At 43.0% G+C, this 20,262-nt stretch overlaps 1 protein-coding gene across 2 annotated transcripts in view; it reads right to left on the bottom strand.

Annotated features, from left to right (window-relative positions):
• Positions 1–20,262, bottom strand: part of TGFB2 (transforming growth factor, beta 2) — a 77,238-nt gene that overhangs the window by 9,747 nt on the left and 47,229 nt on the right. For both annotated transcript variants that reach the window (XM_004685438.2, XM_004685437.1), the window contains one exon: positions 15,143–15,306. In XM_004685438.2, the coding sequence (XP_004685495.1) occupies positions 15,143–15,306 (164 nt within the window). The remainder of the gene's footprint in view (positions 1–15,142; positions 15,307–20,262) is intronic.

The following is a 20,262-nucleotide window of genomic DNA, read 5'->3' as shown; positions in this document are numbered from 1 at the left end:
GATATATGATAGATCAATGCTGGATAGGTAGAAGATAGATAAAGAGGATAGAGAAAGACAGGCAGTGTTCCTGAAGACAAGGAGTTCTTTTTTTAAAAAATCATGACCGAGCCCTCCCCGGTGGCGCAGCGGGTTAGGATGCAGCACTACAAGGCAGCCACAGCCGCATTAGTGCTAGTTTGATCCCCGGCCCTGGAGGTATCCAGATGGTGTGGCAGACCTCTCCTGACCTGCCCGCTGCTCCACTCAGGAGCATACTTCATCTATCTGCCTGTTCTGCTCCCCGCTCTGTCTCTGCTGAATCCTCTCACTGCCCCTGCACCTCTTGTTAAGGGGAAGGATGTCCTAAAGGAACTGTGCAGTCTTGTGCAGTCTTGTGGGGGGAGTAGCTTTCTGGACTCTACCCCCAATTCCAGGGATTGGAAACTACAACTCCCAGCAGTACCAGGGAGAGAACTGCGAGGACCCAAGAGTGGAACTAGCAGGAAGTCTGGAACATTTGGGGGATAAATAGGGCACAATAGCATCTCTCGCTCTCTAGCTCAGGAAACAGATCTCCGGACCACATGACTCGGTGTTTTCAGTCAGCCTAGCCGGTAAGGTATTCCAGTTACTTTGTATCCCACTCTTTTTCCCTGGGTTGTTTCCCATTCCTTTCCCCTTTTGTAAATAAATGACCCTTTTGTGAAACCTGCAGTATAACTGAATTGTGAGCGCGAGGGTGAGGCAGGACAGACAGGCAGCCCAGTCCACTCTGGGCTACCCTGTAACACTCTGACTGTACTCCAGTTCTGAATGCATAAATAAATAAATCTTTAAAAAAAAATCATGACCACATTGAACAAGTGGCAGAAAAATAAATACAAAATGAAAAATCTAGAGAAATCTTCACTTCATAAATAAGTTATCCTAGATTATCAAGTTTTGCAAACCAGTCAAAAGGAAAAAAAGCTCTGAAATATTTTTCTCATTACAAGATAAATTCTGCTTCAGCACAGAAAACTGATTAATTCTAAGGATGGACAATTTCATATTCTCACATGGATGAAAAGGTCATCTATGTTTTTTACCAGTTCAAGAACAGGTTAATTTAAATCACTAGTCAGCTACATGGTTCTGAAACAGAGCAGTGACTTCGGTTTTGTCTGTGGGCTTGTTGTCTCCACTTCATGACCAAGGAGTTCTTAAAGCCACTTGTTGCAATTTAACTCCATTCTGTCTTAACCCGCCCTCACTGGGCGGAGGAAACAGCTGTTCTCCATCACTCAGAGATGATCCCTCATACTTGTGGAGACTACTATTAAGTCCCTCAATATGCTTGCTCTCCCTCTCTAAGCTAAACAAATCCAGGTCCCTTAACCTATGTTTAGAAGGGCAGTTTCCCAAATTTTTAATCATTTGAGTCTCTAACAAGGATGAAAGATGCTACAGAAAAGTACTCCTCCCCTGGCTTCATGATTTCACTGTAGAACTTACCAGAAAACCTAATCTCATCTCAGCATCCCAAATCCTAACTTAAAAGACATCTTCTTTCTAAGAATAAGTATGACCTCTCATATGAAATTAAACTGCAAAGAAAGTCAACCTGTTAAATACTATCAATTAGTACTTTCTCCAACTAAGGAGTTTATACAAAAATGACCTGGTCAGTCAACTTCCCTGTTTTGGCCTTCACTATCTGCCTTGCTTCAGTCTGCCACAAGTGCATGAATGTTAGCAGTCATGGGTATGCAGCTGTTGTTTGTTTTGAGAGCCACCATCGATTCTAAAGTCCTTTATGCATATCATCATGAAAAAGATAAATTTGTGGAGTAAGCGCTTTCTTAACTGGACTCCATTTAACTAGCTATTGATCAGTGTTACCTGTCTGTTCAGTACCATAAATTGACTGATGCTCAGTTTGCTGGATTCACTGCTGGTAACCTGCCTTCTCATATATTCCATGCACTGCTGGTCTCACCAGTTGAGCTGTACGTGAGCCAGTGCCAGTTGTATATATTTCTAAACCTGCTTATGATAGGTTTGATATTGGAATTATACAAGTTAATTAAATGGTCCAGAAATAGATGAAATAGAGGAGCAAAAGTAGAGAGGATTGTTAACTTTGGAAATGCCCTGTTGAAAGACTGAGAAAGTCATAAAAAGAAAAGTTGCTTAGGGCCCTCCCTGGTGGCACAACAGTTAAAGCGCAGCACTATGAAGCTAGCTGCAGCTTCAGCATGAGTTCGATCCTGGCCAGGGAGCTGACCCACATGGCCCTCCTGTGTCACCCAGCAATGTACTTCATCAGTCTGCCTGTTCTGCTCCCCAATGTGTCTCTGGTGAATCCTCTCACTGTACCTCTAGCCTGCACCCCCAGTTCTGTATGCATAAATAAATGTCAAAAAAAAAAAAAAGACAAGTTACTTTAAAAATTTTTTTCTTGGAAAACAATTTTATCTTCAAAAAGGTAAAAGTGCAGTTACCATGTGATCCAGCAATTCCACTCATGAATCTGTACCCCAAAGAAATGAAAGCAGGGAGTCAAATAAATACTTGCTTATCAATGTACAACACGGTGATATTTATAATAACTGAAATGTGAGACAACCCAGTGTCCCTCAGCAGATACATGAGGTAAACAAAATGTGGTACACAAGTACGGTAGAATTGAGTTGACCCAGAAAAACAATGCGATTCTGGTCCATCACCATGTTTCTGTTCATGGTCCCCCTTGCCAAGTGCATGTCAGAGTCATTCGAGTGAAAAGGATGAGCAGTGCTGGGACAGCTTACTCCTTCAACAAAAGAACAACCATTGGAGAGATGGACTCCACTGTGGTATAATCCAATCATGACTCAAAAATCCTCTTTGGGCAACAGAAATAAATACACTTTCTCTAAACAATGGATTGAAGGTGAACTTGATTTATAAGTAAGAAGACTGAAAGTAGGATACTGATTCAGAATTTCTGCAGCATGTAATAAAAGAAGCAGAAATGGGGGCCTCCCAGGTGGCGCAGCTGGTTAAAGCACTGCACAAAGAAGCTTAAGCCACTTCCGCATGAGTTCAATCCCCGCCTGCCCCGGGGAGTCCACATGGCGTGGTAGACCTCTCCTGGCCCGCCCCTGCTCCCCTCAGCAGTGTATTTCTCAATCTGCCTGTTCTGCTCCCCACTTTATCCCTGGTGAATCCTCTCACCCTCCACATCTCTGGCCTGTACCCCAGTTCTGAATGAATAAATAAATCTTTAAAAAAAAAAAAAAGCCAAAATGGCTCGGGATCACTGCCTCCTGTGATTTGAAGGTCATTGTGGAGGAAATCAATGCAATGTAAGAAAGGTCTTCATGTTAGGGCACATGCCATGGCATCACCTGTGTTCATCTCTCTGGACACTTTTACAACACTTAATAAAAATATTAGAATTAAAAAGGAATGGAATTTTGATACATATTACAACATAGATAAATCTAGGAATCATTATGTTAAGTGAAATAATTCAAAAGGACAAACCTAGCATGATTTTGCTTATGTGATGTACCAGAAGAGAAAAAGTAATAGCATGGAACTAGACTAGAGGTATGATACCAGGGACTGGGAACACATGGATTGGGGTGTTTTTGTTTAATAGGTACAATGTCTGTTGGGGATGATGGAAAGGTTCTGGAAAACAGCAAGAATAAACTTAATGCCACTGAATTTAATACTTTTAAAATAGTTAGGAGGACAATTGTGTTATACATATTTCACCACAGTCAAATATATTTTTTCTTAATTTTAGATGTGGGAGAATTGGCTATCAAAGAAGTAATGAAAGGAACAATATGAGAAAAACCCAGGAGAATCCTGAACTCAAGTTGCTCAATTATATTCCTGAAACTTGACTCTCTTCAAAAAAACTGAAAACTAGTTATTGCATACAATTTACTGTGGATGTGGGTTTATGAAAAAAGAATAAGACACAAATTGTCAAGAGGCAGAGTCCTTGTCCCTGCATAACAAATGCCCCCACCCCTTACACATGTTTCAGTTAAAATATGTTTGCATCTCACATCCATGCTTTCATAATTACCTGCTTTAACTTTTTCCCTTAAATAACACACCAACAACCTCTTCTGATTGAATTAGAAAAGAATGCTTCTAAGATATTGAAAGAAAATTTAGCTGTTCTTACTTAGCTACCACCCACAGTGATGCTTGAATGTCACCTTCATCACATTATTGATATATCCATAGTATCTACAATATGTATACAATACCCATCTACAGCCTTTGGCAATGCTCAGGGCTCTTCATTGAATTACAAAACTCTGTACACAAAAGGATCCATTCATTGCTTTGCAATTGGAAAGCAGCCAATCAAGGAGTGGGAAGAGGTAAGTACTGATGTTACCCAATAATTGGGGGGCAGAAAAAAAGAGAAATGGAAATCTAGAAGGAAAATTACAGCCAAAGGAAATCTTAGTCTCGGAGGAATAATGCTGTAAAACTTTTCAAGATTCAGTTTAGACACCAGGGAGATTTTTCTTGAACGCCTGCAAGACATTGCAGCATTTATAAGCAAGCATTGGGTATTTCACTTCACTTACCCATTCAGACCTAAAAAATGACTTGAAAAGTACTAAGGGGCCAATTCAACCAGACACTGAAAGGAAAGTTGAACAATAAGAGTGTGGAGAAAACCCCACATCAGGTTAACTAGTGATGGGCACAATTGGCCATTATTTTTACGTATATTTAATGTTTAAATGCACTTAAATACCTGTGGTACCAGGCATGAAGTGATTAGCAAATGTTGAATTATGCATATATTCTGCTGCCTAAGTATTCACTCATGTCAAGAACTTCATGAAATACTAGTGACAGGTAGGTGAGAAGAAGCCATCTGCTCTATCTCCACTCAGTTCATTCTCTTACAACTCTGTCCTTGTGTTACAGGACAAGGAGAGAGGAACACCCCTGAAGCCCCAAACCTGCCTGCTCTAAGTTGGTTCTGCCATCCACCACAGCAAGGCAAAACATATAAAACTTTAATGAAAAGGGACTTTAATAAAGTGAGTATGCAATACAGAAGACAAAGAATATAATGTGTAAATCAAATGCCTGAAGTTACCCATCCCCCCTGGACAAAAGTCAACCCAAAGGGATTGGCCCAAAGCAAGGCCTGAAAGCCCACCATGAAACTAAAGCACCTTCTGGACGAGACCCATTGAAAAGGGTCAGAAACAGCCAGACAGATCTGGGAGGAAAAGAGCAAAATCAAAATCAATATAAACACTGCCATAGTCACCTTCCTACAGGTCTGTCACCCACATCTGCCTTAACCAGTCCAGGGTCAGGAAACAAGCCCGGTTTCTTCATCACATGCTTGCTGCTCCATGTGGCTTCCTTCATTCAGGTCTCCTTCTGGCTCTCCATCCTCCTTCCTTCTTCTTTCCCTTCTGATTCCTTCCCTTCTCTCCTTTTTCTCTCCTCAGCTCCCACCCTCCTTCTGGGAGGGGCAGGGAACCTGGAACTTCCCCTTTTCCTAGGGACCACCCTATTACACTTGAAGATCTCTCCTCACAGTAAGAATCACTATTTTTTGAGAAAGTTCACCTTACTCTTGGACAATTCACCTGTTAGTATCTTTCATTATCTCGGACTCAAATTTTCCATTAACTAGTCTTAGTTGATAATGGTGTCATTGTCTCATATCATACAATCTCTTTAGTTCTTCCAGTGTGGGAGTATTTTCACATTCTTTGGCTTGCACACAACCCTTGTGAGGTGTACTTAGTGGCCCTTGCTATTGACCTTTCACCATCATCAGAAAGGAAGCCTGGAAGCCACCTGGGTCGCCAAGGTTCTAGGACACAACACCTTAAGATTAGTGGTGAGGGACCCTCCCTGGTGGCTCAATGGGTTAAAGTTTGCACCACTATGAAACTATCCATGCCAGTGCAGCATGAGTTTGATCCCTGGCCAGGGAGCTACCCACATGGTGCAGTGAACCTCTTCTGTCTTGCCCGCTGCTCCCCTCAGCAGTGTATTTCAGTCAATCTGCCTGATCTGCTCCCCACTCTGTCTCTAGTGAATTATCTCACCCCATACAACTCTGGCCTGTACCCTCGTTCTTTTAGGCATAAATAAATAAATTTTTAGGGAAAAAAAAAGATCATTGATTCTGCTCTCTGGAACAAGATGCAGAATTTCTTCCTTCTCTATGTCAAACCCACAGGAGGTGGCTTCTCTCAACTGCTTCCTTTAGCACAGGTTTGAGATGCTTGGTATGCTCCCTCCTTGTCAGGCCCCTTTGCAACATCCTTCTCAAAATCAGTTTTTCAATAAATTCCATATAAAGTCTAGCAAAATATGGGGTGTTGACAGAATATGCCACATGCAGAGGGGAGTGCCGGGGGCTTCCTTTGTTCTGGTCATTATTCTCAGCACAAACTATTGACTTTTGGCAGCAGCCACACAACACCACTGAGTCATAGTAAACCTTTTTGTAAAAGAAGACCTTTGTTCTTACACAGGTGGTTCAGTCAGATTTTCTACCCCAAATCCCTACTGGCATGACATGGAATAGAAGGAAAGAAAAGAAGGAGGGACTTTAATAGCCAGTGGTTCTTCTACTTTAGCTTGCATTAGAAATGTCTGAAGGGCTTATCACAGCAAAGATTGCTGAGTCCCACCCCTCGAGTTTCTGAATTAATATGGGTAAGAGTTGTGGGTGCAGGTATATGCATTTCTAGTAGGCTCAGAAGTGAATTACTTTTCAGAATTGCCACACTAGTCAATATTTATGCAATTAATTTTTCAAACCTAAGTGCAAATTAGGTGTGTGTGTACATGTGTGCGCATGCGCTTAGACTGAGACCCTATCACCATGCCCCTCCCCCATCTCCCATAGTGAGCACCTCAAAACAAAGACACACCAAAAACAACTTTCTTTACCTTCAGTCTGGCTTTTCAATGACTTGCTCATTTTCACTCTAAAGTCAGTCTTCATTCTCTAGCTTCCCAAATAAGTGCATTCAGTGTCTCCAAGGGTAAACCTGCAGGGTCTGTATGCCACCCTCCTCCAATGGCTATCAAGCTTCTGAATGGTAAAGGAAGCTAACTTATTTAAGTCTCCACAAGCCCTGCATTCACTAGCAGCTTAAGGAATTCATATTAATTAGCTTAATTTTAGAGGAATAGACTCCGAAGGTTGAAATCTTGATAATACCAGCATTTAGTCTGGCACACTCAGGAAAGAATTTCTTGACTCATCCAGAGCAGGGATTGCTGAATCTCCAAGAACAACAACAAAAAAATAATCAAGATTCTTACTCTGGAAGACTTTCATTGTCTATAATCTTTTGCTTGTCAAAAGATAATAAATATAAACAAAAGATAATAAATATAAATCCTGCATGCATGTAAATATTGAATATGCATGTAATAAAATATTGAATATGGTCAGTTAATTTGCTTAGTCATTCATTCATTCATAGAATAGTGGGGAAGGATTCCTGGAACAAGGAGAGGATGCAAGTGCCAGGATAACTGGGCATTGAGAGAACAAGGCCCAGGGAACAAAGATGTGCTGAGAAAGAAGAGCTTAATAATGTGTCTTCTTTTCTCGCAGGACCTTTTATCCTTGCTCAGCACAGTGTTCTGGGTCTTCTGGAAAGATTGTTTGACAGGCTAAATCTTAGACTCCCAGGGCTGTCTTTAAAAAGCAGCACAAATAGAGTGGCTTAACACAATAGAAAGTTGCTGACTCATAGTTCTGGAGAGTAAGTCACAAGTTGAGCTGTCTGCCAGGCTGTGGTCCATGAGAAGCCTCCTGCCTCCCCTGATATCTGGTGGTTTGACATCCTAGGCGTGCAGCTGCTTAACTTCAACCTTTGCTTCTGTCCTGGCTCTACATTCTCCCTGGTGTCTCTGTGTCTGCACACGGTTTGTCAAATCAAGGACCTATCCTATTCCATTCATGGCCACTAATTACATCTTCAGTGGTCCTGTATCCAAATAAGGCCACATTCCAAGGTCCTGGGGGTCAGGTCTTCAATATCCCCTTTTTGAAGGGAATACAAGTCAAATTTTAACAGTAGATAGTCTTACACTTCACTGAGTTGAGTATACTCTAAACATTCAATCTACCTGTGAAGTTCTTCAAAGAACACTCTGACTCTTTCTCTTTTTTCCCACAAAGTCTTTTCACTGCAGTTTTCATAAACTCTCCTTGGTAAAATACAGACTTCATTAGAGAGTCACACATGATGAAATGGCAGATAAGTCCCTGAACTGTCAGCCTTACAGTGCAGGATAGAAAGGATTTTTTGGAGTTCCATTAATGTGCACATGAACACACAACCACAGAGATTAAATAAAGATGATGCAGATACAGAGACGGAGATGGAGAACAAATGACCAAAGAGGACCAAAGTCTAAGCAATTTCATGTTATATTTATACTTCATTGTGGAAAAGAAAATGAGGGAGAAAAAGCAAAAATGTGAACTTCCAAGCAATTGAAAATGGGGCATGTATCCATGTGTAGTTAAGATAAAACATAATTACAGCTATAGATGTTTAATACACACACAAACACAAGAAAACCTCTCCTCTGAGATGAAAACACCTCATAATTCCCTTTTGTTTCCTTCCTCTTTTTTCAGTCTCTACAGATGGCCCTTTGTGGTGAACCCACTTGTGTGTATACAGGTAAATTCAGTTGTACAAGTAGAAGGGATGAAGGAACCCTTTGTGTGAGGGAGAGTCTCTCCGAGGCTCCCAACCAATAGCATCCATAAGATGGTCCTCTCCACTATACACAACAGGGCAAATGTTGCCGGAGAAAATCAGTATTATAGGCCCAGACAGAGCCATGAGAGGACAGCATTCAGTGAAAGAATCTGAAGAGAAATGAAGTCAAGACCTTCAATCCAGTCAGTCCTTGAGACTAAACCACACCGCTGAGTATAATGGATTTTTAAAAATATTTATTTATGCATATAAGAACTGGAGTACAGGCCAGGGGTGGGGGGGGGTGGTGGTGAGAGGATTCACCAGAGACAGAGTGGGGAGCAGAACAGGCGGATCTACTGAGGGGAGCAGCAGGCAGGTCAGGAGAAATCTGCTGAGCCATGTGGATCACCTCCCTGGCCAGGAGTCAAACTCATGCTGCAGTGGCTGTAGCCAGCTTCATAGTGCTGTGCTTTAACCTCTTGAGCCAATATAAAGGATTCTAAGAATTAGCCAGTGGTTTTCTGTGGACCGGGGTAGGGGGAATCTCCCAAGACTGCCAGCTCTCTGGAACTGCAACTGATTTTCTTATTTGCTCTCCCCTTTCTGTCCCTTGCTGACCGAACACTAACACACACCTCTTGGGGACATATCTCCATCACTCTTTCCCTCCTTCCGGTCAGGTGACCACGTGTGTAACACATGTGGTCAGTCATGTCATCTCAGTCTTGGCCTCCATTCAGCTGATGACTTTGATTTAGGAGATACGACTACAAAGTAACGAGTCTAAACAGTAAATAAGCTTGTGAGTTTGTGTGTGTTTTTTTACAAATACACAGCTTATGAGTTACCCAAGAATATCAGTTTCTTTAATTGATTATATAATTGTTTAACTACATGGTTATTATTCACTTAAGCAGTATTAGTGTTGAGTAACAGAAAATGGGTAGAGATGCATGTTTCTCCATAAGTAGTTAAGATAGGCATCTTTTAAATAAATGTAGTCAGATTTCCAAATCCACAAAAATGAATGCTGTTTCTCATAAACACCAATTTCCACAATGTTCCTGGTGCTTGGCTCTTATTTGGTAATTTCTCTTCAAGTCAAAGTCATTTAATGAGCACCCTCTCTGCAGCAGGCTCTGTTCTGAGAGTCTATCTCTAGAGAAGAGATAAGATGATAAGCAAAATGCAGATGGAGGCAGGTTGAGAATGATGACAGGACACATATGGAGAAGAGATGTGCACTGAACAGGGTTAAGAAGCATTGTCAGGAGGGACCTTGGGAGCTGGAGGTGGCTGGAAAGCTTCTCCAAGCAGGTGACCTTTGAAGGGCAGGCAAGTGTGGGCAGAGGGAACAATGACCTCAGGCCTCAGAATGGAAGAAGTGCAAGCAGGGATTTGGAGACCATATAGGGAGGTTACCAAAGTGGGATTGGAAGCTGGGGTTGGGGAAGTGAGTAACAGGCCTCATAGGCATATATGCCCCTGACTCCTGTTCCTAAGACATAAGAAGCACTGCAGGGCTTTGAATAGGAGACTTTGATTTGACCTGCACATTGCACACAGACAGTCTAGGGTGGAGCAGAGCAGAGACAAGTCTCAAGGCCACTGCAGTAACCCAAGCAAGACACAAGAAGCCCTCAGGCCAGGGAGTTGCAACAGGCATGTCAGAAGTGAGATTTCAGACCTGTCATCTAAAACCCATTGTCACAGAAGGAAAGCACCTTAATTTCTTATCATTTTCATCCTCACTAGAATTTTGGTGGTTTTCCAGAGTCAAGATAACTTTCCCTTAATCCAGTTTCATTCCCAGTAAAGAATTCTCTGTTGTGGATTTGGAGACTCTGAAGATAGTTCTAGAACAGAAGTTCCAAAAATTATCCTGATCCCCATCACTATCAAGAAATAAACATATGCGCTCTTCTGTAAAAATATGTATCCAGTGGAGGTTATAGAAAAGTTGCCATATACTTGCATTGTGTAGTATTAAGGTGGAATCTTGTTAAAATTTATGGGGGAACCAAAGACCACGTCTGTGTGGTGGTGAAGTAGGCAGAGGACCAGGTTAAAGACACCCCCGCTGGGATCAGTCACTCTATAGTCATCAAGAAGAAAAGCAAGAAGCATCCCACCCCCAGCCCACCAGAACTGCCCTTAGCATACTGGAAAAATAAAATCCACTGAGCTCTAATACCACATCTGATCCCCATAACCCTGTTTGGTTCTCATTACCCTGCCTGGTCTCTACAACTCTCCTGCTGTTCACCCAACAAGAGTTGACTTAACACAGCAAGATGACCGGCAGTGTCACTAGCAATTTTAAGATCACAAGCCAACATTAGGGACTATACATACCCTGCTCTAGGGAACCAGCAAATCCTTGATAACAATCCACTCCTCAAGCACCAATGGGCCACTTTCTCTGAATGCCCCCTCATTCTCACTGACTAGACAAGAACAGTTGTCTCTGTTTTATGACAGCAAGTGGTGGTTCAGAGAGATTAGGAATTGAAAGAACTGAAAACTAATCGGGCCTCCCTGGTGGCCTAGGGGTTAAATCTCAGTACTATCACTGCTATGGCTGTTCCCCTCCACAGTGTATTTCAGTCAATCTGCCTATTCTGCTCCCCACTTTGTGTCTGGTGAATGTTCTCACCTCTTGCCCTTCTGATTACACCCCAGTTCTTCTATGAAAAAAAAAAAAAGTGGCCCTCTCTGGTGGCGCAGCGGGTTAAAGCACAGCACTGAGAAGCTAAAGCCACTTCCGCATGAGTTCGATTCCCGCCTGCCCCGGAGGTGACCGCATGGCGCGGCAGACCTCTCCTGACCCGCCTGCTGCTCCCCTCAGCAGTGTACTTCGTCGATCTGCCTGTTCTGCTCCCCACTCTGTCTCTGGTGAAGCCTCTCCCCGCCTCTGAGCCTCTGGCCTGTACCCCGGTTCTGTATGCACAAATAAATAAATCTTTTTTAAAAAAAAGAAAAAAGAAAGAAAAATAATCAATTAAAAGTGGCAGCTGATGGAAGGGATCATGCTTAGTGAAACAAGCCAGAAAGAAAAAGAAAAATGCTAGATAGTTTCATTCATAGCAGGAGCATAGTGGACCGGGGGGGGGGGGAATAATAATTAATAACTATATGCCAGAGACATTTTAAGGGGGTGGAGTGGGGAATGGGATAAAAAGTGGGGGCAGGGGAAGTATACTGGACTTCGGTGATGACACACGGGTGATTTGGTGATGGGAAGCCCACGGGGATTACAACTGAGATGGAAAAAGGCACAAAATGATGTAAAAATAAACTATGATATTAAAATTATAAGTGGCAGTTGAACCCAGGCTACAAAGCTACAAACTTCCTCTTCTTTACTCCTCTAGCTGCTCACCAGCCAGCACACCCATAAGGGGTGAAAATATGATTGAAGAAGGCCAGAGGCAAACTCCAGGGACAGTGGCTGAAAAGCCAGACCTTACTGCAACAAGGGTTAGGATGAGCTGCCATTTTTCACAGTTTTTGAGCTGTCATAAAGGTCACACACACTTTCTTGCAAAAGTCCATGCTCAATGGACTTCAGATCTGCGATGATAGAAACAGTAGTAATCATGGAGAAGACAGAGGTGTGTTACGAGCGCCAGGCCTTCTCTCTGTGTCTGCAAATAACAACTCCTTGCCAAATACTGATATGGAATGGTCTGATTTCCTCAGAGTCCCTGACAGGGTGAAGCCATACCCTGAGCTTCTCTTGGCCCACCTCTAAAATCTCTGTTCTTTTCCACTAGGAAGTTCGCATGGTCTGGTGCCAGCTGTGGGTGAATCCTGACCTGCTTCGCTTGTAGCTGCTTGGTCTGGGCAAGTCCCTAAACTTCACTGCGCTCAGTTTCCTCAACTGTCAAATGAAGAAAATAACAGTAGCTACCTCATAAGGTTATTGCTATAAGGATTGAATGAATCAATCTCTATGAAGAACTTACAGTGGGACCTCGCACACAGCAAGTGCTCTGGTAATTATCGACATCACTGCTAAGTCACATTACACAACAGGAACACAGAGTTATCGGTTATCATTCACGATGATCACGTGTCTCTGAAAACAGTGGGTTTGGGTTTTTGGTTGTTTTGTTGTTGTGTTTGTTGTTTGTGAAGGGGAGTTTTGTCTGCTCATAAGGTTAACAGACTCTGGGTAACATCACAACCTAATGCAAATGATAAAGATTCCATTAACTTACAAGCAGGCAAGCCAATCAGTTTGGGAAAACCCAAGATTATTAATAGCCTTGTGCAAACACAGTGCTTATTATACCTCATGGATTTTTTTTTTAAGCGAGTTACTATACTGTATGTGTCTCCAACACGGCGCCAGAGCCAGGATCAGTACTAAGAGGATTGTATGCTGTAAAGCTCTGCACAACGGAGCACAGTAGAACTATTTTTTTCAGTCGCACTTTTTGCAAGTCTAATTTAACAGACAGTTTCTTTGGCTGACCTCTTTTTATTTTACACACCCTTGGGCAATATGCAAAATGAAAGCTGAACTGAGTGTGTGCTTGTGTGTGTGTGCACACATGCACATGCATGTGGTTGGGATTAGGAAAAAAGAGTAATCTTCATTGACCCCATTATGCTGCAGTCCCACATTGATAGGAATCTTGTCTTCAATTTGCTGCATTAGACACCGTTCCAAAAAAAAAGCCCTACCCCATCCACCTCAAATTTACACTGTAAAGTCTTAGGGGAGCTCTTGTTTGAAGTCTTTTGCAGAGATTATACACACACACATACACACACATATGTATGTATATTTATATATAAATGCTGAGATTAAATAGATAAAAATAAGTTCACTAAAGTGGCTACTGATTCTCTGCTCCTGCACAAAAGTCTTTTACTTATTTTGCTCCACAAACATCCATTTATCCTCTCATCCTCAAAACTGAAAATTCATTTAATATGTATTCTGCAGCTTGAAGCCAAAAGTAAATGGATTTTAATGATATAGGGTTCAGTCACTGTTAAGTACACCAACTGGTCTCTAAAAGTGAGATTTCATCACATTGGGCAAAAGAATTACTGACTAAATATGAATTCAAGAGGACATTAACATCCAACTGTTAAGGAAACAGGTCAAAGAAAACAGGACAGACTTGACTTGACTCTAATTCACTGAAGTTCTGCAGAGGAGAGAGTTCCCTTTCAAGGCAAAGGTAACTTCAATGGCAAGTGTTGTGGTTTCTCCTTACATGATGAGGACTGTATTTTCATAATTAATACAAACAAAATTATTGTCCAAATTATCAAAAATTCCAAATGTTTAGAATTCAGAACAACTGGAAGTTTCCACATACAAATGTCAATTTCTTTCCCTCAAGGCAAAGTCATATTTTCAGACATGCCTACCCCTTGCGTGGAGGGCCTCAGTTCTTGACCCTCTTTATCTTACTCTTCACATTCCCTAGAAGGCAGCTTTTTGTCTATCTCCTCACCTCCGTGGATTAAGACCATCTACCTGATATCTCCAGAAGACCTGCCTTTGAACTGGCCACTCCTTCTGCCGCCTTACATCTTTGTAGACAATCCTGAGAGTCCTGCTCAAGTGTCTGCTCACTGGAAAAATCCAATTCTGCCCTCTGGAAAAATCCAATTCTAAGACAATGTGACACACTCAAGAGGGAGGCCAGCCTCCCTCATCAGACACAGGACTTTTAAAGCAGCTTTCAAGGGCATAAAATCACCTGGAGAGCTTGTCAAAAAAGTGGGTTCTGATTTGGTAAGTCAAGCATAGGACCTGAGATGCTCACAACTCCTGGGTGATGCTGATACAACTGCCCTTTAAATTCTACCTGAGTAGTAAGCCTTTCAGAACACCTCTGAAATATCAGTAACTTGGCCACCACCATCACCCTCACTATTACCCTAGGCCACCATCATTTTTTCACACAGAGACCCAGCAAACTGTACTTAGGGAAATGAGAAGTCAAGACTACCAAAGTAAAGGAGGTTGGAGAGAGTGGGGAGAATCAGAAGGGGAAACGGTAAGATGAAGTTAGTAAAGAGACAGGAGTAATTGAAAGGAGAACAGCAAGGGGTAGCTATTGAAAAAAGACAGAGAAGATAATGGAAAGATGAGAGAAGAGAAAAGGCAGGCCAGCTGTGCCCTCTCTCAACTCTTAGGCTGGAGTCAGTCCTACATTATCTAACTGTCCAGGTTAGAAGATGATCTCCCCAAAGTGGGAGATCATTCACGCTATTGAAGACACAAGCCCAGAGCTTCCTCACTTTGTTTAAAAGGGTCTTCCCTCCTGAGTAATGGACTAGTGAGCTCTCAGTGTGAGAGTAATAATAGAGGGTCCTGATTGAGTGTAGACAATGGTTAATATCAGCTTGGAAATTCTAGGACAGCAAAAAGACTTAAACTGATTTTCCATTAAAACAACCCAAGCAGAAGTTACCTGATACAGTTCGATCCGTTGTTCAGGCACCCTGGCCTTTGGGTTTTGTAAACGGAAGACTCTGAATTCTGCTTTCACCAAATTGGAAGCATTCTTCTCCATCGCTGAGACGTCAAATCGGACAATTCTGAAGTAGGGTCTATAGAAAGTGGGCGGGATGGCATCTGTAAAAAGTTAGGGCAATCATTGAGAATGATCAAATCCATTGTGTTCTCAAAAAAGACCGCGCAGCAGGAGATAGGCTCAGGAAACCATAAGGGAAACATCTACAGAACGATTTGTTTCCAATGGCCAATTTAATACCATTAACAATTTAACCAGAAAAGAAAAATAAACATGTGTGTTTGGTTATAGGAGCAGCAGATTAACAGAGATTAACAAACCACTTCCAAACCCGCGGAGGACATGCAGTTAACCCTATCCTTTGAAAGTTGACAGAGTGGTGGAAAATCCTAGATGGTTATGAATTGGAACAAGTTCATGACAGTTGACGCCCGGAGAACGCTGTCGGGCTTATATACACTTTAATCAGATGTGCCAAGAAAATAGCTCATAATGGCAAGCAGTTTGCCCATGTATTTTTTTCCTTGAAATGTTGGCGTCCAGATACTTTATGCTGTTCAGGTTCACATATTGCATCCTTTTTGGCTTCAATATCTTGGTTTCTTTTTTTTTTTTTTACAACAATGTGACCAAATACACCCTAGCTAAGCTAGGCTGCGGAAATTTGGATTTAAAAACAAAACTACCATATCCACATACTGGCTAAACCAGGTCAATCTTAAATTCTTTATTCTGAATAAATGCTCAAGGCAATGCTAAGTAATGAAGAGAACAGGCCAGCCCGATGTTCTCTGTCCTGAATCGTGTGGAATACAGAGATGCAGACAGCACCAACAATGGCACAACAGTCCTTGCTGGAGTTTTGCTGTTATTTTTAGTAACCTGTCATTGTCTTTGAATGTGCAACTGAGGCTGCATTGGAATGAAACAGGTTCCTATTCTCACGCCATACTTACATAAAACACCAAGTCACTGAGCTATTTGTCCACAATTCACACCCAAAATCTCCTGCAAATTTACTTTCCTAATGTCCCATCCATCTCTGTTGCTTCAACTCCTCTTCCCTTTCCTTCGTTCGATTATGTGTGACAGCATAGTCATTCCCAGTTAGTGATTTCTATTACTTCTGCACTAGCTTTATTTTTTTGCTTTCCCCAACCCCTGCCCACACTCATCATCACTGCTAGAAAATATCAAGAATCTCATGGACAGAGACTAAATTGGCCTGCTATTTCATGTTTTCCACCACCCAGGATAGGGCTTTGCACCCCAAAGTCACTATATGAGTCAATGGTCATCCCCAGGAATCTCAAGAGGCAAGACTAGCTTACTAAATAAATGAGCCCATCCTGTCAATCTTAAAATAGAAAGAAATACCTTTTGTGAGTTCTTGGGAAATTCATCCCCTGATAATTCCACTGCGGGAAAAAAATGCTAGGAATCACTGACTTTTCCTCACCTTAAGAGCTCTGCACTTCTTTTCTCTTGGGAGATTTTCCCCACCTACTCCCACACCGTCCATATGGGGCTCAGGGGGCATCTGCAGGGGAAGATGAATTCCAAACCATCCTCTCTGTTCCATGGCTCCCTCTTAAAATGACCGTGAATGGAGACTTCATAGACTGTAAGCAAAAACTCTCAGAAACAAACAGAACTCCCCCAAAACCTAAAGCATCCAGATTTTGAGGGGGAAAAAAAAAAAGAGCCAGGCACCCTGTACTGTCATCTCAAAACTGTTGAAGGTCAGTTTTCAGGAGAGTAAACATTTGTACCAGTGGAAAGGTTTGGGGAGCTCCGCAGCATAGAAATGTATTTGATGAAAAGAAATCGATCCTGATCTCTTTCTCCTAAAACTTGCTTGTCCCAGGTGAGTGGACAAGTTGACAGACCCTGACCAGTTCAGCTGACAGCGTGCTGGATATGCAGATGGAGAAGACTGGGCAGGGCTGTGGCCAGACTCTCAACTTCACATAACCTCTGTTCAGCTGGAACCTTCCATAGGCCGGAAGCTGGATGCCCCTATGCATGGCCTTCCTATAAACAGCAGAAGCTTCCAACTTGCTTTGAAAGAGAAAGCTAAGTCAGAGGGCTTCCTGAAACCAGCAACAGTAAACATCTCTTTCATTTCCCCATCCAGTAGTGTGGAACCCACACTGGCTTATTCCATGTCCACAAACACCCATCGTTCACACCCACCCGCCCCAATCTTATCCTTCCATCAAGTTTGTAAATAAGTGCTCTTGAGATTTATTTTATTCCCTTTTGTGTTTATTAAACTTGGGACTTTCTCCCCTTTCTGGGCTTCTGCCACATGTACACACACTTTCTTTTTATGGCTGCTTTGAACCATGAGGTCAATCTTGTCTCTTCTTCTAAGCAATGAGGCTGTCCTGGACTTGTGAGCTCTGAGGGGGCATTTGCAAATATTTACAGGAGAAGCTGGATATTAAGTGCGATTGGTCTGCTCTGTGCTATACAGCAGCAAGCTGCCTTCCACCCCTCTGGCTGCTGTAACCATTTCAGCTGTTTATATTTCAACTGCCTGATAACACCGATCTGTATTGTGGGCTCTTGTTTCATGAAGACAAGCAGTTAAAGCTTGAGGTGAAGTGACTGCCGAGCAGTCCCCACTAGAGTGACATGGCTTAAGTCTTGGAACCACAGAGAAGCAGCCGGGCCAGGAGGATATGGCAGGTCTCCCACAGCCTGCTCCAGTCACACCAGAGCAGGCGATCTATGGAGACAGAAGTGACCACCACATCTAAACTGGCCCCAGCTGCCCCTGCGGACACTGGATATGGGTCACTGTCCCTTGCCTGGCTGAAGAAATTGAGTGACTTACAAATGTTTCTGTATTTGGTAAAGAAAAAAACAATTGCTGAAAATTTCCCTGCCATTACCTCATGAGAGCTTTTGCATGCAATGTGACCAGAAGTGCTCCATTTACACTCAATGAGGGAGGTCCCATGGGCTGACTTCACCTCAGGGCTCAGCAGCCAGAGTGCCAGGCAGGTGCCTGAAGAGCCTTGATTCACACATACAGCCTGGAAGGAAGGAGCTTTTCCTACTCTTTCTCCAAGAACTCACTTTCTCCTCTGTAACAGTTTTCCCCCTCAGTCCAGTGGCCTCTTCCACTGTCAGGTGTTCGGGTCCTTGGGCTCATCCAGCCCCTTCCCCACCCTCACATCCCACAGGTTCTTTCCTCTCCAGCTTTGACCCACTTCGGTTGGTCCAATCAAATCAATTTGCTTCAACTTTGGATTTCAGAACCCCAGCCTGATGCTGCTTCTTTCCCCTGGGAAAATTTTACACACAGAAGATTCCAGAAGGTCATCATCCAGCAAGTGTGTCTCCTGACCTCCAACCTGACCGCACATTCCTGCTGAGTCGAACTTTGAGGAATGGAGAGAAGAGGGAAAATGAAAAAATCTTACTAGCTATTCATTTACAAAGTAACAATGTACAAAAGACCTAATTATAGCAATTACTCATAAGCTGCTTTTACAAGCACTATGTTGACTTGATATCGCTTCCAAAGAAAATATTAGCTTCTTGTATATTATCTTCTCCCAGTGGAAGTGCCTGGAGCTCATGCATCTTTAGTTATCATCCTTTCTTACTCCACAGCCTGGGCCGCTGCACAGGCATGAGACAAGTGGTGGGAGAAAGCTTGCCCAGAGAGGCCACATGAATGCAGTCACCTTCCTGAAATAATTCATCACTTCAACTCTGAACTCAGACTCTGTCAGTGAAGGCTATGCCCAGCCTGGACGTGGTGGTCAATTCTGTCTCCATAGATCGCCTGCTCTGGTGTGATTGGAGCAGGCAGCGGGAGACCTGCCATGTCCTCCTGGCCCGGTGCTTCCCTGTGGTTCCAATACTAAAGCCATGTCACTCTAGTGGGGGCTGCTCACTTCACCTCATGCTTTAACCACTTCTCCTCATAAAAGAAATGAAGGACCATGCTCTGAGGGCTTGGAGCCTCGACCTATAGCCTGTGACTATCTGCCGCCTTCCTAGGACAGGTGTTTGTCTCTGTGCCACCAGCTTCCTCACAGAAAGCTGGGGCCAGGCTCACTCTGCACATGGTCTCAGGGCAGCACATGGAACCCCTATGCCAGGCAGGAGTGACAAATGGCACACCTGGGGTGCTGGTGCAGGAGTACTGTCCCCTACTCACTCCAAGATAAGGGCTTCCTACCTCACAAGAACTGACTGTTGTTCCAAAGCAGGTAAAAGGCAGAAGAACCAAGTTCCTCACAGATTTCTTAGAAAGGGCCCTTTCTGTTCCCCCTTCTCATCTGCAGCAAAGCAGGTAAAAAGTCCTTGAATGGCCGCAGTGAAAGAGAACTTCCTTCCTGCCAGACTGACTTAATGAGAGGGAGAGAAAAGAAAGAAACTATAAGTCTGTTGGCAGTTGAGAGAGAACTCTATGTGGGTATCCTCACCCCTGCACAGAGGAACTATAACTAACCTAAACTTCTGTCAGAAAGGGGCCCAGGAAATTCTATCTTTCCTCCAAATGTCCCCATTGAGCTATCCACCTCCCCAGACAATGTTCAGATGAGGACTAATTTAAAACATGTTCGTGAGGCCCTCCCTAGTCGTGCAGTGGGTTAAAGCACAGCACTGAGAATCTAAACCCATTTCGCATGAGTTCGATTCCCGCCTGCCTGGAGGTAACCACATGGTGTGGCAGACCTCTCCTGGCCCGCCCGCTGCTCCCTCAGCAGTGTACTTCATCGATCTGCCTGTTCTGTTCCCCACTCTGTCTCTGGTGAAGCCTCTCACCACCCTGAGCCTCTGGCCTATACCCCAGTTCTGTATGCACAAATAAATAAATCTTAAAAAAAAAAAAAAAAGTTCGTGAAAAGCAAAAGCTGAAGACCTTTATTAAAAATGCCAAAATGAAGTAAACAACCCCATCAAAAAATGGGCAGTAGAGCTAAAAAGACACTTCTCCAAAGAGGAAATGCAGATGGCCAACAGGCATATGAAAAAATGTTCAACATCACTCGTAATAAGGGAGATGCAAATTAAAACCACAATGAGATACC

Source organism: Condylura cristata, unplaced genomic scaffold (assembly GCF_000260355.1).
Source record: "Condylura cristata isolate star-nosed mole 26May11 unplaced genomic scaffold, ConCri1.0 scaffold00018, whole genome shotgun sequence".
NCBI classification, from domain to species: Eukaryota; Metazoa; Chordata; class Mammalia; order Eulipotyphla; family Talpidae; genus Condylura; species Condylura cristata.
Note: the sequence above shows the minus strand (reverse complement) of the source record. Positions and strands in the feature narration are given on the sequence as shown.